Here is a 26,434-nt window from a genome sequence, read left to right on the forward strand (position 1 = left end):
TTTTTGTTGTGTTCCTGCACATTGGGACACAGAGGCACAGCAGCAGCTGTAGAATGGAAGGCGATTAGGTTTGAGAGAGAGAGAGATGAGAGGAAATGCAGCAAATGGATGGAGGAGAAGGGGAAAGAAGATGCATATAAATGAAAGGGAAGAGAAGAGAGGAAGGAGATGTACATGGATGGAAGATGAGGTAAAACATGTACATGGATGGAATGGAATGGAAAGATATGAAGAAGATGTACATGAATGAAAGGAAAGGGACATGCTGCACATGGATGAGGGGAAGGGATGAGAGAGGGGAAATGCAGTACATGGATAGAAGGGAAGGGACGAGAGAGGGGGAAGGAAAGAAAAGAGAGAGATGAGATGAACATGGATGGAAGGGGAAGAGAAGAAAAGAGAGGAAGGATTTGGTACAGCGAAGGGCGACGAAAATGATAGTGGGGATGGGACGACTTTCCTATGAAGAGAGGCTGAGAAGGCTAGGGCTTTTTAGCTTGGAGAAGAGACGGCTGAGGGGAGATATGATAGAAGTGTATAAAATAATGAGTGGAGTGGATCGGGTGGATGTGAAGCGACTGTTCACGCTATCCAAGAATACTAGGACTAGAGGGCATGAGTTGAAGCTACAGTGTGGTAAATTTAAAACGAATCGGAGAAAATTTTTCTTCACCCAACGTGTAATTAGACTCTGGAATTCGTTGCCGGAGAGCGTGGTACGGGCGGTTAGCTTGACGGAGTTTAAAAGGGGGTTAGATGGATTCCTAAGGGACAAGTCCATAGACCGCTATTAAATGGACTTGGAGAAATTCCGCATTTTTGGGTATAACTTGTCTGGAATGTTTTTACGTTTGGGGAGCGTGCCAGGTGCCCTTGACCTGGATTGGCCACTGTCGGTGACAGGATGCTGGGCTAGATGGACCTTTGGTCTTTCCCAGTATGGCACTACTTATGTACTTATGTACTTATGTAGATGGAGGAGAAGGAAAGAGATGGAAAGCTAGGTTTGAGAAGAGACAGAAAAATAGAAGAAAGCTAAATGTGAATGATCAGTGCCAAAGATGGATGTAGGAGAGGAAGTGAAGAAAACAAGCAAAGAGAACAGAAATACCAAATGGACAAGAGGAGTGGCCTAGTGGTAGGGTGGTGGACTCTGGTCCTGGAGAACTGAGGAACTGAGTTCGATTCCCACTTCAGGCACAGGCAGCTCCTTGTGACTCTGGGCAAGTCACTTAACCCTCCATTGCCCCAGGTACAAATAAGTACCTGTATACAATATGTAAGCCGCATTGAGCCTGCCATGAGTGGGAAAGCGCGGGGTACAAATGTAACAAAAAAAAAAAAAAAAAAAAGAGTTAAGAGAACAGAGGGAAGGAGAACCACAGTCTGGGACCAACATAATCAGGAAAATAAAATCACCAGACAGCAAAGGTAGAAAAAATAACTGTACTTTAATTTTAGTGATTGGAATATGTCCATTTTGATAACTTGCATTGTACAGGTTGCACTGTTGTCCTCGTGTTGTACTGCATGCTCCTTGGGATTTAAGATTAATTTGTACATATTTCTACTTTTTGTTTGTGGTCACTTATCCTGTACTTGAAGAGGAGTCCACCTGTGTTCTGCATGTGTGACTAAAGCCAAGTGTCTGAATAGCGATCTGTAGTCAACTGTCTTGGTCAGTTTTCCTAGTTGGTATATGTTTTATGGCTCACTGCAGTCTTAATGGGTGTCTGAACTGTGGGGGGGGGGGGGGGGGGGGGGGGAGAGAGTTGGGTGTAGAAGGGAAAAATAGAATTCAGCATCTGTATACCACAGGGGGAAGGGGAGACAGAGAAATTGATGGGTGTCTCTGTGTGCTACAGGAGTCGGAAGGAGGAAGCGAGAGCTAGGTGTCTGATCCTGCAGTGGTGGTGGAGGACTGAGCAGGAAGGGAGAGCGCCAATTGTCTGTGCTCAGGTGCAGGAGCTGTGGAGGTACGTTCAGGTGGAGGAAAGAGAAAGCTTGAGAGATGTATAAAGAGATTCAGTTATGGGGATGGCCATTGGGAGACAGCTACAGAGGTCACCAAGAAAAGGCTATGGGGATGTATGCTGTGGGGAGTTTGTAAGAGGTGACAGAGAAAGTGTATGCTGAAGGAGGAGGTTTTGAGAGAAAGCTCTGGAAAGGGTGCTGGGGGATGTGTGTGTGTGTGCAAGGAGAAGGGATAGAGACAGAACTGTGGGGGGGGGGGGGGGGGGGGGGGAGAGAAAGTTGAGGGGAAGGATTGTCCACTCTGGAAGGGCAGTTCACATGGAGCAGAAGCAGCCAATCAAGGAGCATTATTGCTGAGATTTTCTAGCAGGATCCATGGAATCTTAGCGGAGATTGGGTAGCAACAAAATGTTAAGTAGTAGTAATTGGGAAGCAAAACCAGTGTTGGGTACACTTCGACAGTCTGTGTCTTGAATAGATAGGGATGGGCTAGAGTGTAAATTTTAAGGGGCTTCGATGTTAGCTTCAAAACTTTTAGTACAAGAACAGTGCTGGGAAGACTTCTAAGGTCTGTGTCCTGAGAATGGCAAGGCAAATCAAACTCAGGTATTCATATAAAGCATTGCATACCATGTAAAATGAGTTTATCTTGTTGGGCAGACTGGATGGACTATACAGGTCTTTATCTGCCGTCATTTACTATATGTTAGTTCTATTGGTAGGATCAATTTAAAATGTTAAAGTCTAGTTCTATTTTCTTTTGGGGGGAGGGGGAGAGCAGTTGAAATGCTACTCTGGATTGGGGGGGGGGTAGGAATTTTGAGGCTCCTGCTGGGGGGGGAGAACAAGAGGTGAAGTGTGGGTGTTGTGACACTTGTGTGATTACCAGTGAATATACTCAATTTCAGAATTCTGTGGATGACAAGGTGTACTAACTAAAACATGGTACAAGCTTATGTCACAAGGGGTGGTATATTTGTTAAGACATCTGTGTAATAAAATTTGTATTGGGAAGACCATGAGAAAACTATATATTCGGATGAATGAGCACAGACACAGTATTTACCATCAGAAAAAGGGAGCACCTGTAGTGGCTCATAGTATGTTGTTTCACCATAAATTTGAAGATTTTAAGTGTCATGCCATTGATCAGGTCTTTCCAGGTATTAGAGGTGGAGATTGGGACAGATGACTGCTTCAGTGCGCACAACGATGGATTCACAGGTTACAAACTATTTAACTCAAAGGTCTTAATGAAGCTGTACAACTGACAGTGTTTCCTTAATGTGTTCTAAGTTTGTACATTCCTTTTGTTGAATTGAGCTAAGACAGTGGCATTTTGATTTGCTAATAAAGTTATTCAAGGACATTCATGATGTCACTGTTGGCGTCTAGGTTAAATTCTGACACCATTTTGATTTTTGTATTAATCAGCAGCACGATGAAACTCATGTACGAAGTACTGCCGGAAGTCTGTTTGCTGCCTGCTGTGACTTTTTAATTTAAACACTCTGTTGCCACTACTAACTATGTTTTTTTCATGCAGAATGAATCTTGAGAATAAACCCCTGAAGAAGCCAGTCCTGTGGTGAAATGGGTTCCCATTGGGATTCCTCACTAAGTTGGTATTGAAAACTTCCTCTGTTTGCTACATGTTGTTTAAAATGGCAATATTTTGCATAATGCCAGTGGCAATTTCAGATGAATGTGAAATGCATTTGCTATGACAATTCTAGATAAATGAAAAATGATTTTGATAATTTAAGAATAAAGGACTTAAGGGAGATTTTTGGCTGATGATTAGTACAAGTTAAGAGGTGCTGTAGTGGGTTAGAAATGAGTGATATGTATACACAGCCATAGGTGCTCGTTACCATCACAGCGTGAAGCCTTTTACTACTGAGGTCTTTTTTCGTCCATTTTTTAAACAAAGTATAATAAAAAAAGAAATAAAAAAAGAAGAAAAAAGTAAAAAGTAGCAAGAAAATTATGTTATAGCATTTTGATTGCATGGTATGATTATAGAAGTGTGTGTACTGTCCACTATTTTGGTGATTAGCGAGGCTTTGTTTGTGGGAATTGGTTCCATTATTTGTACCTACATAAATGATCCCATTTGAGATTGAAGTCACAACTAAATGAAATTACATGTATTCTTTGGTAGTGTTGAATGTAATTCATCATATGGAACTTTGGACCAAAATTCGATTGCATTGATTTTGCCCCTTGTTTTAAAGGTGGATCTTTTATTGATTATTTCAGAGTTGGGATTATCTTCTTTCCAGTAAAGAGTGAAAGTTAGTTTGTAATGATCAGACCAGTGTGTAGAAGACCAAGTCACTTCTGAGATATAAAAATTATTTAGGTCTGTGAATCTAAATGCTAGAATGTCTACTTGATGACCTTTAATGTGAAACTAGTTATTTGTGGATAAAGTAGGAATAGAAAAAAAAGCTTTTGGTATTATAATCATTTGGTTTATCCAGGTGTAAGTTTATGTCACCTATCCACTCCTTCCCTTCTTCTCTAATAGATAGCTTGCTGTACATCACAATAAGCATATTATAAATGTGCATAAATAGTTCCAGTCGTTCCAAGTCTGGCTCCTAGATCCTAAGAAAATTTGTCGGAGCCTGTTGTAAACTTCTTGTTGATAGCAAAAGGCAGTATAGTAAATAAAGTAATGTAATGTTACTAACCTACTTGATGTAATTCCTGCCATATAACTCACAATTCCCTATCAACTTTGCTGCCAAGAAAAAAAATTATTAAACTCCTAAAAGCATTAATCACAATCTGAAATTCTAGATAGCCTGTAAAAGCTACTTTTATGAACTAGGTTGCAAATAGTATGTAGCAACAAAAACACAGTACCTAGGTAAAAGAGGCACTATGGCTCAGACCTTGTGCTCCCCACTAGGTACTGTTTTGTCACAGATGGCATCTGTTACTAAAAAGGTAGTAGGAAGAACAGCATTAGCACTATTTTTGTTAGTACAGTTTCCCTAGGTCGCTTACTGACCCTAAATGTCAGAAATAATTCTAGGTGCGCATCTACTACTATGAACTTAACAAGATTTCTTCAAGTTCATACCTTTTTTTGTGGCAGTCCTTCAGTAAGCCAGTCTGTCATCAGCTCTAGTATATATCCCACTTGTCCCCAGCGACACAAGCAATCTATCAGTGTTGAGTATTTGTTTTCATAATCACTCCTCTCCAGATTTCTCAACTTAGAGAGCACACCACAACTGAAAACAAGAATTTTATACTCAAGAAATCAGATTTTGTGCCTTATCTTGTTGAAACCAAGCTATTTTTATCAAATGATAAATGTTAAGAGTACTTTTTTACAGCAACCAATAAGATTAGCATCCAATATATAACTGATGCAGATTGCATATAATACAGTTATAAATCCCAGTTGAAAAGTCAAATGCAAAGATGGCCTTTATGGAACAACCACTTAGCAAATAAACATTAACAAAAAAAAAATTAAGAGCAAAGAACAAAGCTAAGATAATATAACAAACTAAAGAAACAGAAAGCTAAGACACTTGAAAGTGACACAGCAAAGCAAAGGGTCAGGTTCAGCAGAAAGTGAAGAACCACTCAGGAGATCTGATTACAATGGTATGCAATAGCTCTTTTGCAATTAGAGTACTGCAATTATCTATATGTAGGTCTGCCATTATGATGAAAATGGAAAAATTAGTTCTCACCTGATAATTTTCTTTCCAATAGTCCCAACAGATCAATCCAGAGACTTGTGGGTTATGTCCCTCTACCAGCAGGTGGAGATAGAGAGAACTTCAGAGGTTTGGTATACATGGTCACGTGCATTCACCTCAACCTTAGTATGAACGATACCAAAGCAGTGGAAGAAAGAAAACTCCAAACACTCTCTTGCCTCTTCAGATCATCATGAAGAATCTCAACTGCCGCAGCGGGAGTACACCAATTCAGACATGTTCACTAACTCTTTATTATTATTATATTTCTAATAACCTAAACAAAGAAACCTCTGCAGTACCGAAACTAGTATATAATTGGAAATCTACAAACAGAAGAAGTAACAAAGGGCAGGACTCTGGACTGATCTGTTTTAACTAATGGAAAGAAAATTATCAGGTGAGAACTAATTTTGCCTTCCATAGCATCCCACAGATCAATCCAGAGACTTGTGGGATGTACCAAAGCAGTCCTCAGGTAGGGCGGGACAACCCCAACCCCGCTGTGAGAACTGATGAACCGAATACTGCATCCTGTCGTGCTGCCACATCTACTCTATAGTGTTTGAAAAAAAGTATGGACCAACGCCCATGTGGTGGCCCAGCAAATGTCCTCCAATGACACCGAACGCGACTCAGCATGAGATGATGCTTGCGCTCTGGTAGAATGTGCCCGTATCTGCAAGGGCAGAGACCTCCCCATAGACAATTATGTAGAAACTGTTGCCTCTCCAAGCCAGCGGGCCACAGTCCCTTTCTTGAGACCTGCAAATAGCACAAAAAGATGATCTGAATGCCGGAAATCGCTCGTAACTTCAAGATACCGGAGAAAGAAACATCTGACGTCCAGGCAATGAAGCACTCTATAATTCTCAGGGTAGTCCTCCCTGCGAAACATCAGCAACATCAGAGACTGACTCAGATGAAAACGCAAAATTACTTTGGGCAAAAAAGGAAGGAATCGTCCGAATGGACACCCCTGCTTCCTTGAATTGGAGAAAGGGTCTCTGCAAGACAGCTTGTAACTCAGATATCCTCTTAGCTGAAGCAATAGTGACCAGGAAGACCACCTTCAAGGTGAGATCCTTTAAAGTTAAATTTGCCAGCGGTTCAAAAGGAGGCCTTTGCATAGCTTTGAGAACGAGGTTTAGGTTCCAGCACAGAACCACTGGTGAACGAGGAGGCCGTAGGTGGTTCACGCTTGTCAGAAAATTAACTACATCTGGGTGCGCTGCAATAGAAACGCCCTGAAGGCCTCTGAAGCAAACTAAAGCTGCCACCTGAACCTTCAAATGAGTTCAAGGAGAGAGACTTTAAAAGGTGAGGATAATGGATATGGAGGCAGACGCTGCCAAACCCCCCAACCCAGAACACCAAGCCTCGAAGGTGCGCCACACTCCAGCGTAAGCTGCAGAGGTTAAATGTTTCCTTGACTGCAGCATGGTGGTAATGACTTGGTCTGGATATCCTTTCCTCCTAAACTGCTCCCTTTCAAGGGCCATGCCGTAAGACCAAAGGGGGAGGGATATTCCATGATGACTGGGCCCTGAACCAGAAGGCCGTCTGCAGTAGTCACCCGGAGGGGGGTAATCGAACAGAAGTCGGACTAGCTCTGCATACCAAGGACACCGGGGCCAATCTAGGGTGACCAGAATCACCTGGCTGGGATGCCTGGCTATGCGGCCTATCACTCTTCCCAACATGGGCCACGGTGGGAAGACATAGAGGAGCACTGGGGGCCAAAGTTGGAGAAGGGCATCGATACTATCCGAACCAAACTCCCTACCCCTGCTGAAAAAACGGGGGACTTTCGCATTGCTCCAAGTTGCCATCAGGTCCGTTATAGGAAGCCCCCAACAAGACATCTTCTGCTCAAAGGTTAGGGGAGATATTTCCCATCCCCCGGATCCAGCTTGTGGCACGACTGAGGAAGTCTGCTTGGAAATTCTGCAAACCTGCAATGTGGGCCGCTGAAAGGAGGGACAGCTGCATCTCCGCCCAGAGACAGAGCAGAGACGATTCTCATGCCAGTGGCGCATTCCTCGTGCTCCCTTGTCTGTTCACACAGGCAACTGCTGATGCACTGTCTGAGAAAACACGTACTGGACAGTCCTGCAACAGAACAAGAAACTCCCGTAGACCCAAACGAATAGCCCTCAGCTCCAGACAGTTGATGGACCAGGTACATTCCACTGGGGACCAGATCCCTTGGGCTGTGTGATTGAAACAGTGAGCCCCTCAACCAGATAAGAGATGCATCCATTGTTACAATCATCCAAGTCGGAGTGGCCAGCGGGACGCCCATGTGGAGGTTCTCCTGAACCAGCCACCAGCTCATCTCTGCCTTGAGACATAAGGACCATGGTACTTGGATTGTGTAGTATTCCAAGAGGGAAGACCACCAACTGAGCAGATACAACTGAAGCGACCAACGCAACTCCTGGCTCATACGACCACGTTCAAGGTGCAAGCCATTGAACCCAATACCTGCCTGTAATCCTAGGCCCTTGGTGCTGGGGACCGCAGTAAACTGCATAACTGATTCTGCAGGCGAAGACTGCGAGCTGGTGGGAAGGACACCATCCCCGCCCGGTGTCGAACAAGGCGCCCAGATATTCCAGGGACTGCAAAGAGTGCAGGCGACACTTGGGAAAAATTGATCACCCAGCCTAGCAACTGGAGGAGGCTGAGCATCTGGTCCATTGCTTGCAAGCTCTCCTCATAATATGATGCCCAAATAAGCCACTCTTGTAAGTAGGGGTGCACTTGAACCCCTTCCTTCCATAGGAAAGCCGCTACAACTACCAATACCTTGGAGAATGTCCGAGGTGCGGTAGCGAGACCGAAGGGCATGGCCTGGAACTGAAAATTGCAACCGAGTACAGCGAAACAGAGAACATGAGGAGGCCAAATAGGGATGTGGAGATATGCTTCTTTGAGATTGAGAGCTTTCAAAAACTCGCCTGGTTGCACCGCCGCAATCATTGAACGCAAAGTTTCCATTTGAAAATGGCAAATTCATAATGACCTATTTACGTACTTGAGGTCCAGCACAGGACGGAGAGAGTCGCCTTTTTGGGGGACCACAAAGTAAATGGAACGCCCTTGTCCTACCTCCGACAGCGGTACCGCGCGGACCACTCTGAGTCTCTGCAAGCTTTCCAGGGTTTCTTGAACCGCCTTTGCTTTGGCGGGGCACTTGCAAGGAGACTCAAGCAAGAAATCTGTCAATGGGCGTGCGAACTCTAGCTTGCAGCCATCCCGGATTACTTCCAAGACCCAATCATCGGAAGTTACCCTAGTTTATTCCCCCAGGAAGAGAGCTAGACGTCCCCCAATCACTGGCAAGGGATGGACCAGGGCCCCATCATTGGGAAGCTCTGTATGCTGGTTGTGCTCTATGTCCTGAGGTTGCCGTACGGCAATCCCCACAATAAAGCTGTGGTTTCGGAGTAAAACGAGGCTTCTGGAAGGAACCAACACGGCCAGGGAGGTAGTGCCTTGTCTCTCTGAACCAAGCGCGGGGCATTCCTGCCCTCGAAGTCCTAGGCTTATCTTCTGGGAGGTGCTGACCTTTGGAGTCCCCCTGCGCTTTCACAATCTTTTCCAGATCTTCGCTGAAAAGAAGCCTCCCCCAGAAAGGCAGCCTCACCAGATGCGATTTGGAAGCTACGTCCGCCGTCCCAATGTCGCAACCATATCCAACAGCGTGCTGTGACTGTGAGGGAAACTCCTTTGGCAAAGGCTCACAAAAGGTCACAAAGAAGCTCCGCCAAGTAGGCGAGCCCAGATTCACGCGCCAGCAAAAAGCTAACAAGTGACAGCAGCTGGCCTTACGGAGTTTAAGGGGGGGTTTGGACAGATTCCTGAAGGAAAAGTTCATTGAACATTATTAAATTTGGGGGGGGGGGGGGGGTTTGCCGGGTTCTTGAAGCCTGGATTGGCCGCTGTCGGAGACAGTATACTGGGCTTGATGGACCCTTGGTCTTTTCCCAGTATGGCGGTGCTTATGTGTTAACAAGCTCCTCTGTTGAGGAGGCCTTCTGAACCAACGACAGGCATGCCCAAGTCAAATAGGATCCACACACCGAAGCTTAAAGACTAAACGCTGCCACCTCAACAGAAAGCTTAAGGGAGGACTCCAGCATACGATCCTGTGGGTCCTTAAGTGCCGTACCTGTCTCTACTGACACACTGGTCTTTTCGGTGACCACTGTAATCAAAGGATCAACTGTGGGGAGTCCGAGGGATTCCAAAGTCCATCGCCAGAAGTGAATAAAGGCATCCCATAGCCTGTGCCACCTTGAAACCACTGTCTGGCATGTCCTATTGGGCTGAAATGAGGACTTTCATAGCCTCGTGAATATGAAAGGATCTGGCTGGGGATTTAGTACCCGATATGACAGAGGGAGGAGGAGTAGGAGCAGGAGCAGAAGAGGCTTCCAGCAAGGAAATATCAAAAATCTCCAGTGCCCGGACAATAAGAGTGGGAAGCTCCTCCCTAAGGAACAGCTGTGCCATGGTGGGGTCACCCCCTTCCTCAGGTGGAAGATCAACCTCCTCCACAAAATGTGTAGCCCCTGAGGGAGATCCCTAAGGAAAAAGCATCTGAAGCAACTTCTAGTTCCAGAAAATCCACCCTGGGACGCTTAGGCATAAGAGACTGAGAGGAAGAAGAAAGAGGCCCGGGCTGGGAAGGTAAAGTAGAATGAGACACCCCCTCCCCCCCCCAGAGTGCTTTAACATGAAGGCTTTGTGCATTAAAAGCACAAATTCTGGAGAAAGGGGATCAGCACTCACAGCATCTGCTCCCCAGGTGAAATCCGCCCACTCTGAAGAGAGGTCTGATGGCGGCTGTCCCAGCGCCACATGTGGGACCAAATCCGGGGAAACAGAGAAAATGGCATCTGCTGACACGCGGTGCAACGAGGGCCCCAAGATTCCCACCAAAACATTCCCCGGAGATACTCCGCCGTCACCTGATTGAGGGAACGCGGGGCATGATGCTTGTCCATTGCACTCTGCCGAATGCAGTTTTCACACTCCCTGGACGCTGCTCTTTGGCTCCCACACTGGGAGTAGCGTTTCGTGGCTTCTGATGGAACCAACATCCAGGCAGAGCCATTCAAAAACAAATACTGCCCCCCCTCAACTGCAACCCTTGCTCAATGATCCTCCGTGTGATTTATTTAAATATAAAATCTTACCTTGAGCAGCCTTTTCTTTTTTTTTGTTTTACGAGGCAGGAGAGAAGCTGCTGGCTGGCACAACACACCAGGGCACCCAGCAACGAAGGGAGCGTTGGAGGGGAGGAAATGAGGGACCAGACACCACCAGGTGTAAACCAAATATTCCCACACAGGGACCTCAACACCAATCCAGGCTCTACTGGACCCAAGGGGAACTACAGGAGCCGGATCAATCCAGAGCTGCACAGCTATGACCCTCCACCTGCTAGACAGAGAGAATACTGCGGTTGAGATGGCTGCCCATGACCACATATAGCAAACCTCTGAAGTTCTCTAACTCCACATGCTGGTAGAGGGACATAATCCACAAGTCTCTGGATTAATCTGTGGGACGCTATGGAACAATCATTACTGCTGACCCAGAATTCAAATGTATTTTAATGCTAGTGGCAACCCTAGAAATCATATTAAACCTGTACTGTTACTAGTTAGAATGAGGTTTCAGTTACATTAACATTAGGTGAATTTTTTTAAATGCTCATAATAGTGAAAGGTATACATTGTATTAAAAGAAAACGAGTCTGAGGAACCACAAAAACAGGAAAATGTTTCAAGCTACTTAGATGACATATCGAAAATGCCCTTCTAAGTCCAATTTAGGATGTTTTGTGAAAAATGTCCAAAAATAGAGTGATTAATACAGCAATTTTCAAACAAGAAAAATGCTTATTTTTTTCTTTCAAAAATTGCCATTTTGTAGACATTTTTGTGCTCAGTGCGTCTGTCTTTAGGTACCATTTTTGAAAAACAAAAAAGTCCTAGAGAAAAACGCACAAAAACAAACCACTGTGATGTCTTGGGACCAGTATTTTTAGTAGGCTGAAATAAACAGACATCACAGCAGAGCAGTGGGGCATCCTAGGGGCACTGCAGTGCATTTCACATAAAAAGTCCCAGGTACAATTTTCACTGTGACCCCCTTATAGTATATTGTGAGCCTTCCAGGAACAGACAAAAAAACAACTGTTCCTCACTGTGCACTACTACAATAGCCTTCAAGCATGCATGTGTCACCTATATATAGGTACAGCAGATATTTAGTGGGTTTTGGAGGGCCCACACTTTCCACCACAAGTGTACCAGTTAGAGTGGGATATGGCCCTGGGTCCCCTTCTCTACATTCCAGTGCACTGACCACTAGCCTACTCCTGGGACCAGCTTGCAGCTCCACTAGAAATGGACATCATATCTGAAGCTGTCATAGAGCCTGGTATGTACTGTCACTGTCATACCTCTGGGGAGTGTGTGTGTGTCGGGGGGGGGGGGGTCATGCCTTAAATTTAGGGCACTTTTTGTAACTTTTTGCCCCATTTTGGTTTTGTTACATTATGGTAGAAAAATGGCTGTTAGGAAAGCCTCTTACACACACCCCTAGAAATTTGGATGAATTGCGGAGTAAAATGTCTGAAAATCAAAGTTTTGAAAATCACAGACATTTTTGCAAGAAAAAGTCCTTCTGCCATTTTATTGTGTTTTTCAGACATTTTTCTCTTTTGAAAATAAGCACCTTAGTGAATTAATTAATTTCATTACTCACTTTTTCATAACTAGTTAAAATTCCAATATTTTTATTAGCATTTTAAACCAGCATTTATATTACGCCTAATTTTAGGTCAATAGAAAACAGGTTTTTTTAATCAATATATACAACATATTAACATTGATCTGTGATATTAAATCTGAAGTGCTGGACGAATGGTAAGTGTTGTTGAAACTGGCATAATACTCAAAATGGCCATTAATCTGACTGCAAGATTGATGTAAATTTCTTTTCTGTTTTAGACCCACAGTTTTAACCGTCAAAATACAGACATGGATTCAAGCAGGAGTGCTGTGCATCTGACCAAAATTTGTGGGGATACATTGTTCACAGCTCCCACGAATCTCAGGCAACACTGACTGACAAGACACATTGCTGGCCAAGAGTATACTTGTGCAGGGAATTCAGGAATGGAGCACAGAGAAAAAGAGGTCTTAAAGAGATAGCTACGCATGAAAAGAATGAATAAAGTGGGTGAAAAAGCTCTGGTTAGCTCCACATGTTCAAACTACTGTAGTCCATGCAAGATCTGACTAAATTGTAAGTTCAAAGCATACAAAGCTTAGAAGTGGAGGGGAGGGACACAGATACCTGAATGTAGGAACAGCAGATGCAGGCATGAAAGATGCCAGGACAATTAATGGCACAATGCAACGATCATCCTACAATAAAAAAAAATGTGAATGAATTGATCTTGCTTCATCTTTCTTCTCATTTTGATCAAGTTAACCAGTTAAGAGTCCTTGGAAAAAAAATATACTTGTGATGTTACAAGTACACAAACTATAGCACACGGGGATGTTGTACTAGCTCAGAAATCCACTAGTCTGGAGTGAGAATACTGTGGTATATATTTTGTTAGGCATGTTTAAAACAGAAAAAGGCATGTTTAAAACAGAAAAATTAAGTTGTAGAATTGAGAAACGCTTTATGGAAACAAACTAGCAACTCTTACAATAATCTATATTCAATACTTTATTTTTTTATTGAGAAACTAAGTACAAAAGGCCCGTTTCTGAAACCAATGAAACGGGCGCTAGCAAGGTAATGACTTTCTGCCATTAATGTTTCAACAGTTGTATTAGAGAACCCCCCCCCCCACACACACACACACTTCTGAATATAATTGTGGTTTGAGAGATAATGTGTGTGTGTGTGTGTGTCACAGAAAGAGATCATGTGTGTGTGTCTGTGAAAGTGAGAGAGGTGGGTGTAACTGGGGTGGGGGCGAGTGTCTGTGTATGTGTGTGATAGATTGTGCGTGTGTGTCAGAATGTCAGAGGGGGGAGGGGCGGAGTGTTGAATTGCTAGGGTGTTGAGGGGTGATTGTGGTGGGGTTCAGACATGTTGTTCCTCAGTCTGAGATTGTCAAAGGTGTGGGCAGGGATTGGCGAAGTCGGAGGCTGCATCAGTATGTGTGTGTGTGTGTGTGTGTGTGAGACGGTAATTGTGTATGTGTGTGAGAGTCACAGGAGGGGGGTGGCGGGGGTGGGGAACTGTGAGCGTGCATGACTTTGTCTGTGTAACACAGAGAGTGTGTGTGTGTGTTGTCATAGAGATTGATTGTGTGTGTGTGTGTGTGTGTGTGTGTGTGTGTGTGTGTGAAAGTGACACAGTATGTCTGAGGGTGAGTATAAGTGTGTATCTTTTTTTAATTCTTTATTTATAAGTTTTAACATTTATATCAATAAACATAAATGTATTGACATATCGGAAATATAATAAAACATATGATATAATACTTTATATCATTCAAATAAAATAAGGAGAAAATTTGTTATATAATTTGTCCACAATTATTTGGTCAAGATACTAAGAAATAATACAAGTGGAAAATTATAGTAAATTAACAATTTACAAACGGATGGGAGAAACGAATGTACACAGCCAATATTCAGCATATTTAAACTAAGGGAGTACCTCCATGGTAGGAACAGCCTTTTCCCTTGTTTCAATAAACTCTAATAACTTCTTGGGAGTAAAGAAAACATAGTTCACCAGATCAATTGAAATACAACATTTACAAGGAAATCTCAGCACCAATGTGCCTCCTAATTTTAGCACCTTAGACTTATACAAAAGAAATTCTTTTATCCTCTTTTGTGTAATCCTTGCTAAATCTGGGAACACTTGAATCTTTTGTCCCATGAAAGAGTCGTTAATATGTCGAAAATATAACCGAAGAATATTGTTTCAATCAAACTCGAGGTTAAAAGTTACCAATAATGTAGTTCTTTCAGATATCAGTTCGAAAGAGTTCTCCAAGAATTCTGTTAAGTTTAATGTAGTGCCAGGAGCTGTTTGAGGTTGTCCTTTTGGTTGAGTAAGTATACCAGTTATGTATTGGGTTCTCGTTATGGGGGGAAACCCCTCCACTGGAATCCCCAATACCTCAGTACAGCGATCTACACAACTACAAATTTAGAACGTTTGGAGACTTGAAGCTTCATTAGAACGTTGGAGGTGCGTTTTATATAGAGAGATGTTACCTTGCAAAAAATAACAGAAACACATAACGCAGTTACTTACTTGTAGCAGGTGTCCTTTGAGGACAGGATAGGAATGCTTACACATAAGTGATTAAGCCCTGCGAAATTATCTAAGATCTACCTTTTTAATGCTTTAAGGGCCTCTTAACAAGCAGTGCTGCACCGGTTTGATAAGACAACCTAAAGCAGTAATAGTTAACTTTTAAGTGTGGCAATACATTTTATCCACTGATACGCTAATACCTATCTTTTTAATAATGAGGGCTCTGTGGAGGAGAAAGGACATAGTAGGATTTTGGAGCCATCCCAGAATGGATCTCTCTCAGAAGCCTCCTCCACTACAGCTGTTTCCATCTAACATAGTAACATAGTAGATGACGGCAGAAAAAGACCTGCATGGTCCATCCAGTCTGTCCAACAAGATAAACTCATAGGTGTATACCTTACCTTGATTTGTACCTGCCTTTTTCAGGGCACAGACCGTACAAGTCTGCCCTGCAGTATTTCCCGCCTCCCATCACCGGCTCTGGCACAGACCGTATAAGTCTGCCCTCCACTATCCTCGCCTCCCAACCACCAACCTCTCTTCCCCCACCTGCTCCGCCACCCAATTTTGGCTAAGCTTCTGAGGATCCATTCCTACTGCACAGGATTCCTTTATGCACATCCCACGCATGTTTGAATTCCGTTACTGTTTTCATCTCCACCACCTCCCGCAGGAGGGCATTCCAAGCATCCACCACCCTCTCCGTGAAAAAATACTTCCTGACATCTTTTTTGAGTCTGCCCCCCTTCAATCTCATTTCATGTCCTCTCGTTCTACCGCCTTCCCATCTCCGGAAAAGATTTTTTTGCGGATTAATACCTTTCAAGTATTTGAACGTCTGTATCATATCACCCCTGTTCCTCCTTTCCTCCAGGGTATACATGTTCAGGTCAGCAAGTCTTTGCTCATACGTCTTGGAACGCAAATCCCATACCATTCTCGTAGCTTTTCTTTGCACCGCTTCCATTTTTTAACATCCTTCGCAAGGTACGGCCTCCAAAACTGAACACAATACTCCAGGTGGGGCCTCACCAACGACTTGTACAGGGGCATCAACACTTCCTTTCTTCTGCTGATCACACCTCTCTCTATACAGCCTAGCAACCTTCTCGCTACGGCCACCGCCTTGTCACACTGTTTTGTCGCCTTCAGATCCTCGGATACTATCACCCCAAGATCCCTCTCCCCCTCAGTACCTATCAGACTCTCACTGCCTAACACATAAGTCTCTCGTGGGTTTCTACTCCCTAAATGCATCACTTTGCATTTCTTCGCATTGAATTTTAATTGCCAAACCTTAGACCATTCTTCTAGCTTCCTCATATCCCTTTTCATGCTTTCCACTCCCTCCCGGGTGTCCACTCTGTTACAGATCTTAGTATCATCCGCAAATAGGCAAACTTTACCTTCTAACCCTTCGGCAATGTCACTCACAAATATATTGAACAGAATCGGCCCCAGCACCGATCCCTGAGGCACTCCACTACTCACCTTTCCCTCCTCCGAGCGAACTCCATTTACCACCACCCTCTGTCGTCTGTCCGTCAACCAGTTCCTAATCCAGTTCACCACTTCGGGACATCTGTAAGGAGGACTACACCTGCCCAATACATGGGAGGACCACTCCTCCCTACGAAACAAGCGGACTACAGGGGACTCATCCCCTTCCAATGAGGAAATTTTTTCCTCTTCTGGGTAGAGGCTCTCCAAGGGAGATCTCCCATTCTTCATTCTCATCATTCCAGTGATCTTCAAGGCATTGCCCTGAAACTGGGCTAGAAGCCCTCTCTCAGGCCACTCTGGACTTTCTCTTAGTCCCTCTGGAGCCTAAGGAAGCCCTTGCTGGTGGTGCTAACACCTGAGGAAACTGCCCCTATCTCCAGTGTGCTGTGGAGACTAGATGGCGACTAGCACTCTGTATACACCAAGTTATTTCCTCAAAAAACTTTTCCCCAGCAAGGAGTGGAATGCACATGCAGACTGCAACACCTCTGCTCTTCAGGGATTTCTACCTGTATGGGAGAACCATGGACTAAATTCAAAATGGCCAAGGTTCCTGCTGGTGGGAAACTGCAAAGTGATGCATGAAGGAAAGAGGAACCCAAACTACAATTACATGATACAAGGTTCCACATTAGGCGTCACCAACCAGGAAAGGGATCTAGGTACCATCATTGATGATACATTGAAACCCTCTGCTCAGTGTACGGTGGTTGCTAAGAAAGCAAATAGAATGTTAGGTATTATTAGGAAAAGAATGGAAAACAAAACTGAGGACGTTATAAAGCATTTGTATGCTCCATGGTGCGACCACACCTTGAATACTGTGTGCAATTCTGGTTACTACATCTCAAAAAAGATATAGTGGAATTAGAAAAGGTACAGAGAAGGGCAACGAAAATGAAAAAAGGGGATGGGATGGCATCCCTATGAGAAAAGGCTAAAGTAGCTAGGGCTTTTCAGTTTGGAGAAAAGATGGCTGAGGTGAAATTTGATAGAGGTCTATAAAATAATGAATGGAGCGGAACAGGCACACATGAATCGCATGTTTACTCTTTCCAAAAATACTATGACTAGGAGGCAAGCAATGAAGCTACAAAGTAGTAAATTTAAAACAAATCAGAGAAAATATTTCTTCATTTAACGTGTAATTAAACTCTGGTATTCGCTGTCAGAGTATGTGGTGAAAGCCGTTAGCTTAGCAGGGTTTAAAAAAGGTTTGGATATTTCCTAAAAGAAAAGTCCATAAGCCATTATTAAGATGGACTTGGAGAAAATTCATTGCTTATTTCTAGAATAAGCAGCATAAAATGTTTTGTACTATTTTGGGATCTTCCCAGGTTTTTGTAACCTGGATTGGACACTGTTGGAAACAGGATACTAGGCTTGACGGACCTTCGGCCAGTCCCAGTAAGGCAACACTTATGTACTTATATTCATATTAGCCCTCTCCTCAAGTCACTTCATTGGCTCCCTATCCGTTTCCGCATACAATTCAAACTCATCTTATTGACTTACAAGTGCATTCACTCTGCAGCTCCTCAGTACCTCTCTACTCTTATCTCTCCCAACACGCCTCCCCAGGAACTCCATTCATCGGGTAAATCTCTCTCATCTGTACCCTTCTCCTCCACTGCCAACTCCAGACTCTGTTCCTATTATCTTGCCATACCATACGCCTGGAATAGACTTCCTGAATCAGTACATCACGTTCCGGCTCTGGCAGTCTTCAAGTCTAGGCTAAAGGCCCACCTTTTTGAGGCTACCTTTAACTCCTAACTCTTATTCACTTGTTCAGTACTCATGTCTATTTTATAATTCCATTATCACTTATTTGTCCTGTCTTGATTAGCTTCTAAGCTCTGTCTCTTACATGTTCAGTGTATAGCATTGCGTATGTCTAGTAGCATTATAGAAACAATAAGTAGTAGTAGTAGTAAAATCATGACCAAATTGTTGACGGTGAGCCATGAGTGGAGCTTCTAATTTGCCCAAATGTAAACATGAACGATGTTTAATAAGTCACACTTTAAGACTTTTTGATGTCTGACCTATATAAATCAAGCCACAGGAGCACTGAATTACATAGGCGACTCCTCTGGACTCACAAGTAGTAGGAATGTTTAATTATACACACTTCTTCCCAGACTATGTATAAAAACACAGATCTTCCAAAATAATAACGCATAACAGTTTTATGACCTCAGGCAGTCGTCAGCACATCATCTTTCTATGGCCAAACATCATGGCACAACCGATCACTCAAATTACAGTTCCGCTGAAAGGAGAACAATATCTTTACATCTTCCAGACATTTATGTACTTGCAAAACAGAAAAGTGGGTTTTAATTGCTTTACACAATTTATCTGAAGCCGCCTGGTATTTCATGACAAATAGTAAAATTTACTTGTAAATTAGATTAATATTGTAGCAAAGCATTGCGAGGATTACAGAATGCTTGCTTGGATGCACTTTTCACCACACCCATAGGATAACCTCTAGAATTAAACTTAATTCTTGAGCTTTCAATCTATACTCAGCATTAGGGTAAACCTACAGGGTAAGGGAAAGAAAAAACTGGTGAAGTTGAGAAAAAACCCCTAGGGAAAGCACAAAAGAATCAAAATGTATTCTGGAGAGCATTAAAAGTGACCTCTCTGCTCTGTGGAAAACTAGAGACTTATGTTCACATGTACCGAAGTTGGGTGCTCCCAAAAGCCTCTTTAAAGAAAGGCACTGGGCTCCATCGGATTACATCACCCAAATGTAAGATACACTGTCCTGCCTATCCACAGAGAGAAAGATACCTCAGAAAAAAAGAAAAAAAAACACAGAGGAATGCCCTACAATCCAATTTCACATTTAAAAAAAAGTCAAGAAACTGGAGAAATTGGGCAGAAATCTTAAAGAAGGTAATGAAACTTAAACAAAGGACATTAATTTGGCTATGAAATGATGGATAAAAATACAAAAATTATTTGCTAGGGCCAGAATTAAAACAGTTTGAATGCTGAAAACACCCCCAGATTCCCAGAAAAATTGTGAACTGGGCCAAAGAATAAAGTAAACAGAACAGTGATGGTGCAGGAATTGTCACACATATGCTGGAAAGTTCATTCCCATGGTACCATGCACATAAGAAGTGAATATGTCTTCAGAGATGTATATGTATTCTGCAGGTCCATTATGACAGTACAGAAAGAAAATAAACCAAAAATTAAGCTCCATGTTAGATCTTGGATTATAATCCAGAGGCTCAGTTTCCTGGTCCTTTGCTCTAACAACTGTGTAATTTGGTGTTCCATTTGTACATGCAAATGTTTACCTTAAATACTTTCAAGTACTCAGGAAGAACAGAAGCAAATTTGCTTATGGTGTATATTTTGGCTTCCTCATTCTGATCCAGAGCTTTATGAATACTTTTCCAAAGAATTACTATAACCTCCAATAAACCTGCCATACAGTCCGAGTCATTTGTTGACAATACATCATTCAGCACCTGAAATGAAAAAATTTTGTTTGTTAAATATTTATAAAAGTTCAGATCTGAGACTGAAAAGAAACCAGCCACCATTTAAATGCTCTGCAATTTTAAACACACTAGAAGCATTATATACATTTGAAAATAGAACAGAGAAATGGTTTAAACCAAGTATGTCCAATCACCAAGGCTTCATATCTTAGCTATTTACCATTCAAGCATCATTCATAAGCTTTAATTCAATCACTTTCCTAAAACCCTGTTCTAGCTCACCTCACGATTGTAACAGGATCTTAGACTGGTAAAGTGATCAGGAATTGCTCTACTCTTTTACAGACTACTCTGAGGCATTTGAAAAATAATCTTCATTAGCCCTCTTGCTACTTTACTTCAAGATCTCAATATACAATTCTATATCTAAGCAGATATTTTATTGATTTACCTAGTTTTTCTTTCACATTTTGACCTAGCTTCTCTTCAATCTGCTTTACAGATTGGTTCACAAAAACATGTTCCTAACCATGCAAAAATTACTGTTTGCTGGATTACTGGAGCACTTTCTACAACCACAACTACATTTTTACTGTTCAATCTTCCAATCAACCTTGAGGATTCATTCAGGTACCTTGATTTATTTATTTATTTATTTTATTTATTTATTGCACTTGTATCTCACATTTTCCCACCTATTTGCAGGCTCAATGTGGCTTACAAAGACCTGTTATGGCATCACCATTTCAGGGTACAAAAAATACAATTGGTGTTACAGAGATATTACGGATAACAAGAATAACAAGTCGATCTAATCAAGCAATTATAGAAAGAAGACAATCATAATAAGGGAGGAGTGGTGATGTGTTGTAGTTAGTTATGGGTTCTCATAGTAAACATAGTAGATGACGGCAGAAAAAGACCTGCACGGTCCATCCAGTCTGCCCAAGAAGATAATTTCATATGTGCTACTTTTTTATTTGTACTGTCCTCTTCAGTGCACAGACCGTATAAATCTGGCCAGCCCTATCCCCGCCTCCCAACCACCAACCCCGCCTCCCAACCACCAGCCCCAGCACAGACCGTATAAGTCTGCCCAGCACTAGCCCCGCCTCCCAACCACCAGCTCTGCCACCCATTCTAGGCTAAGCTCCTGAGGATCCCTTCCTTCTGCACAGGATTCCTTTATGTTTATCCCACGCATGTTTGAATTCCGTTACCGTTTTCATCTTGAGGCAGCCATGGGCAAAGAAAGTGTTAACTCTGAGAAATTATATACATAAGAAATGATATTAAAAGCTTGAAGTTTGAATTCTAACTTTTTACCTTGCAACTAAAGTGAAGAAATGCCAGATGGTTCATATTATTTCAATGTCTAGCTTGCCGAGCAAAAGGTTAAAAAGGTCAGAGACAGGAATTTCTTTCACCCTTGTGAGTGATGGATTGCTAAATGCTGGCACAGCTGTAAATTATTATGAATGAACAAAGGAATGAGCCAGACATATGACATACTGTAGTTTAAAGCTGAAATAATTTCAGAAGTTCTTGATATGTAGATTTTGTTATAAGGAGATAGCTTAGATATAGATAGAGACCATTATAAGTATGTAGAATATGTCTTATAAGGATGCTTACTTTAGAATATGCTGTATTCTGTGTAAATTAATAAGTTTTGTGTCTGTGTAGAATGTCTGTTAAATTCTGTATTACTCTTTGTCTGCAGTGAAGAGGCCAACATGTGTTTTGAGTTTTCTGTGGTCTTAGCTAGTTCTGTGAAGGAAGCTGATAGGTGAAAAAGGTCAGGACTAGTCAGCTCTCTTCTCCTTGATTAATTATAGGTAAAATGTAGAAATGGTCTTGAAAGTAATAACCTGATATGTATGCTATTAAGTAAGATTGGCCCTTGACCCCTTTAATGAATGCCAGAGTTTAGTTAGCAGTTAGTACTAGGAATATGAGAAATCAATCATAATAACATGTAAGAGACTAGAGCCCAAATGTCTGGTGTAAGGGGCCCCAGGTCACAGGTCAGTTTAGGATGTCTGGAACCTATGTAACTGATATTTGTATAGAACTGATTGGTTGAGGCAAGGTAATCAATCTATTCCTTAACCAATTGGAGAGTAAGGGGGCTAGGCTAGGCTAGATAGAACTGTATTTAAGTGGGAGAAGAAGCAGGTTACGTCAGAAGGAGCTCAGAAGAAAGAGAAGGACAGAAGGAACAGACAGAAGAAGGAGAAGACAGCATAAGAAGAGAGAGCTGAGACAAAGACCCAGAGAGCTGAGAGAGAGACAAAGAGAGCTGAGAAAGAGAAGAAAAGAGCTAGAGCTGATGTTCTACTTTGTTTGCTGGCAAATAAAGAAGATTTCTCTCTCATTCTGGTGTGCTGTCTGACTCCTGAAGTATCACAAATTCATGCATCAATTCCTGTAACAATTCTTGGTGGCAGCGGTGGGATTCTGAATCCTGCATTAATCCCAGCACCCAACTGACTGGAGAACATTCGCCGGGTATGTATTCTGTATTCTGTATTATAATTCTAGCTAGAAAGTTGTAAACCAGCCCCTCAAAAATTGGGGGAAGGAGAGCCTGATCAACTCTCAGCGAAGGCCCTAGTACCTTCTAGTCTAGTGGAGATTAGAAGCGAAACCGCTTAAGCTTATCTGTATCTGAGAAATTTGAAATTGTTGGGTGGGATTTTCTGTATGGAATGTGTGATGCGTGAATGATTAACTGAGTGCGGACTTCTTATAGCTGCGTTTCCAATTAACGCGAGTTCAATTGGCCAGCAACGGAAGGAAGCGATTGCTGTCTGTCTACCTAGTGTCTCGAGAGTGCGGACCCCTTACTGCACTTTCAAAAATTCCCTCCCCCTTTGTGTGTTGTAACTGTAAGCATTATGGGTGGGACATCATCTAGACAAATTGCTACCCCCCTAGATTGTATGCTTAAGAATTTTAAAAAAGGATTTTTAATTAATGACTATGGACAGACTTTAAGCTCAAGTACTCTAAGAACCTTGTGTGAAGTTGAGTGGCCATCTATGGGAGTGGGGTGGCCCCCTAGTGGCAGCTTAGATATTGAAGTAATCCGGAAGGTCTACAGCATAGTTGTAGGAGAACCAGAATATTCTGAACAACTCCCTTATATAGATTCCTGGGATAGCCTTGTGACTGACCCTCCCTCTTGGTTGAAAACTTATATGGGATCCCCAGTAAAATTCATGTTAGGCCGTGCTCAAAGAAAGATTAGAAAATCTAAACTAGAAGAGGGAAAGAGCCCTAGGAAGCCTACCACCCAATCGGTGGCTTCCGCCCCTACCCTGCCTGAGAAACCCATACTCTCTGATGACCCCTCAGATCTTGAGCCACCACCTTATGGCCCATTGTTGGGGTTTCGTGCCGCCCCTAGAGATCCACGCCGCCCAGCCCAAGCTTCTCCAGTACAGGCTTCTCCGGATAGTTCCTCCCCCACTGTGCGAACCCCACCACATCCTAGGTTGGACTTTTCAGCCAGTCTCTACCCTCCTCTGCCACATCCTTCCCTGTTAACCTCCGAAGACCCGCTTTGGGCTGCACCCCCTGACTCCTCAACTCCCGACAGCCCAGCCTTTCCCTCTAGTACCCCTACCCACTCATCAGGGGCCCGGCATCCCTTTCAATGGACTGAATCACCTGTGACCACCTCTCAGTCTATGAGTACCCCTCCCCATCCCTCAGGGTTTCAACCTACCTCCCCTGAATGGGTTAGACCTGCTGCAATCACCTTTGAGCATGATAGGAGGGTAGCTCCTAGCTCTACCTCAGATTCCATTCCCACCTCCTCGAGAGTTCTGCCACTCCGTCAGGTAACTACCACTCGACCGGATCCTAATAATCAGGGTCAGATTATACAGGCACAGGCCTATCAGTATGTACCCTTCACAACCACCGATCTCCTGAATTGGAAGACGCATTACCCCTCTTATACTGAAAAGCCTCAGGCAGTGGTGGACCTAGTGGCTAGCATTATGGCCACCCATAACCCAACCTGGACTGATTGTCAACAACTTCTCCTGACCCTCTTCACAACTGAGGAGAGGCGGAAGATTTTGCAAAATGCTGAGGCCATAACGCGAGCGCGTGCCCCCGAGGGGACACAGAACCTAGAGGAATGGGTTAGAGCTCGGTTTCCTCGCGCAGCTCCAGTTTGGGATCCAAATAATGAGCAGCACTATGAACTGTTGTCTGGCTATTGCCGGGACTTGCTGGAAAGTATGAGGAAAGGCATAAAGAGGCCCATTAATCTGGCAAAGGTCTCTGAAATTCTCCAAGGGGCAACTGAATCCCCTGGGGCCTTTTTAGAGCGACTAATTGAAGCCTACAGAACATACACCCCATTTGATCCTGAAGCCCTAGAAAACCAGAGAATGGTGAATAGCGCATTGGTGGCCCAGAGTATGCCAGATATCCGGAAGAAGTTGCAGCGTCAGGAGGGATTCGCAGGGATGAATACCACCCAGCTAATTGAGATCGCAACCAAGGTTTTCATTAATAGAGATCAGGAGGTGCGCCGAGAGGCTGACCGGAAGATGCAGAAGAAGGCCGACCTTTTAGCGGCAGCCATTACTAATTCCACCCTTAATCGAGGTCGACCTCTAGCTAATGGGAAGCCAAAGTGGGACCCCGGACCACCAGCCAGGCCCCGAGATTCCTTCAATCAATCCCGGCCAAGGGGGGAGAATCCCAGACCAAGATTGGAGAGGGATCAGTGTGCCCACTGTAAGGAAAGAGGGCACTGGAAAGATGAATGCCCCCAGAGGCGCCAGGGACTGAGAAGGGGACCAGGAGATCGAGGAAGCCGAGGCCGAGTTCGAGAGGGAAGATATGAGCCTCCTGAATCTGACATCATCGGGATAGCCGAGATGGCAGAATGGGACGAATAGGACAGACCGGGTTCCTACAAACTGGGCTCCCAGGAACCTATGGTCAAGTTAACTATAGGGAGCCGCTCAATTCCATTCATGATTGATACAAGAGCTGAACATTCTGTTGTGACGGAGCGATTAGCGCCTGTGTCTGGAAAAACTGTCCGAGTGGTGGGAGCCACGGGGGTGCAGAACCGGAGGCCCTTCCTGACGACCCATAGATGCCAGTTAGGCTCACACACAGTCACTCATGAATTCCTGTATATGCCAGACTGTCCAATCCCTTTGTTAGGTCGAGACCTGCTGTCCAAGCTTAGGGCCCAAATTTCCTTTGACTCTGATGGCCAGACTTCAGTCTCCTTTCGGCCCCCGATATCCAGCTCTAAGGGTATATTGAGTTTCTGCTGCCCCCTTGAAGAAGAATGGCGGCTGCATCAGTCGCAGGGCCAAGTTGACCTACCCCTGGCAGATAGCTTTCAAGTCAGAGGGGTATGGGCAGAAGATAATCCCCCAGGGTTGGCCCGAAATATTCCTCCTGTCCATGTAGACTTACTTCCAAATGCCCGGCCAATCCATCTTCGCCAATACCCAATTCCCAGAAAGGCTCTGGAAGGGATCCAAGCACACCTGAATCGTCTGTTATCCCATGGAATTATTCGTCCTTGTCAGTCTCCATGGAATACGCCACTGTTGCCAGTTCAGAAGCCAGGGACTGAGGACTACCGGCCAGTCCAAGATTTACGGGTGGTTAACAAATCCACTATTTCATTACACCCTGTAGTGCCTAATCCATATGTCCTGCTAGGATTGATACCTTCTGGAGCTACCCATTTCACGACACTAGATCTAAAAGATGCCTTCTTTTGTATTCGGGTGGCCCCCGCCAGTCAATTGCTTTTTGCCTTTCAATGGGAAAACCCAGTAACAGGAAGGAAGCTTCAGTATACATGGACCCGCCTGCCACAGGGGTTCAAGAATTCCCCCACTATTTTTGGGACTGCCCTAGGACAAGACCTTAAGACTTTTAAATCTGAGCCTTCCAGGCGAGTTTTACTCCAGTATGTAGATGACCTCCTGATTGCAGCAGTGACTCAGGAAGAGTGTTTTGAGGCTACCAGAGAATTGCTGGAGTTACTCTTGGATGCAGGCTATAAGGTCTCACGCTCAAAGGCCCAACTTTGTCAGTCAGAAGTGAAGTATCTGGGCTTTTGTATTTCCCAGGGAAGTCGGAGACTGGATGTCAGTAGGAAGCAAGCAGTTGCTGCAATTCCCCAACCCAAGTCCAGAAGAGAAGTTAGGGAATTTCTGGGAGCAGCCGGATTCTGCAGAAGTTGGATTCCAAATTTTGCACTGATGGCGAAACCCCTTTACCAAGCCACAAAGGGGGGTGAAAAGGAACCATTTGAATGGGGACCTACAGCTCAACAATCCTTCATTGCCATAAAGAAAGCCCTACTCCAAGCCCCTGCGTTAGGCCTTCCTGATGTGGAGAAACCTTTCTCACTGTATGTCCATGAGCGACAGGGGG

General features: G+C 43.7%; 1 protein-coding gene across 1 annotated transcript in view; it reads right to left on the reverse strand.

Annotated features, from left to right (window-relative positions):
* NCAPG2 (non-SMC condensin II complex subunit G2) overlaps positions 1–26,434 on the reverse strand; it is a 285,514-nt gene that overhangs the window by 81,862 nt on the left and 177,218 nt on the right. Inside the window, exons 16-18 of the mRNA XM_030198719.1 lie at positions 19,853–20,026; positions 13,083–13,153; positions 5,069–5,222 (exon numbers count right to left, since the gene is read on the reverse strand). Of these exons, the coding sequence (XP_030054579.1) occupies positions 5,069–5,222; positions 13,083–13,153; positions 19,853–20,026 (399 nt within the window). The remainder of the gene's footprint in view (positions 1–5,068; positions 5,223–13,082; positions 13,154–19,852; positions 20,027–26,434) is intronic.

This window comes from Microcaecilia unicolor, chromosome 1 (genome assembly GCF_901765095.1).
Source record: "Microcaecilia unicolor chromosome 1, aMicUni1.1, whole genome shotgun sequence".
In the NCBI taxonomy this organism is placed as follows: domain Eukaryota; kingdom Metazoa; phylum Chordata; class Amphibia; order Gymnophiona; family Siphonopidae; genus Microcaecilia; species Microcaecilia unicolor.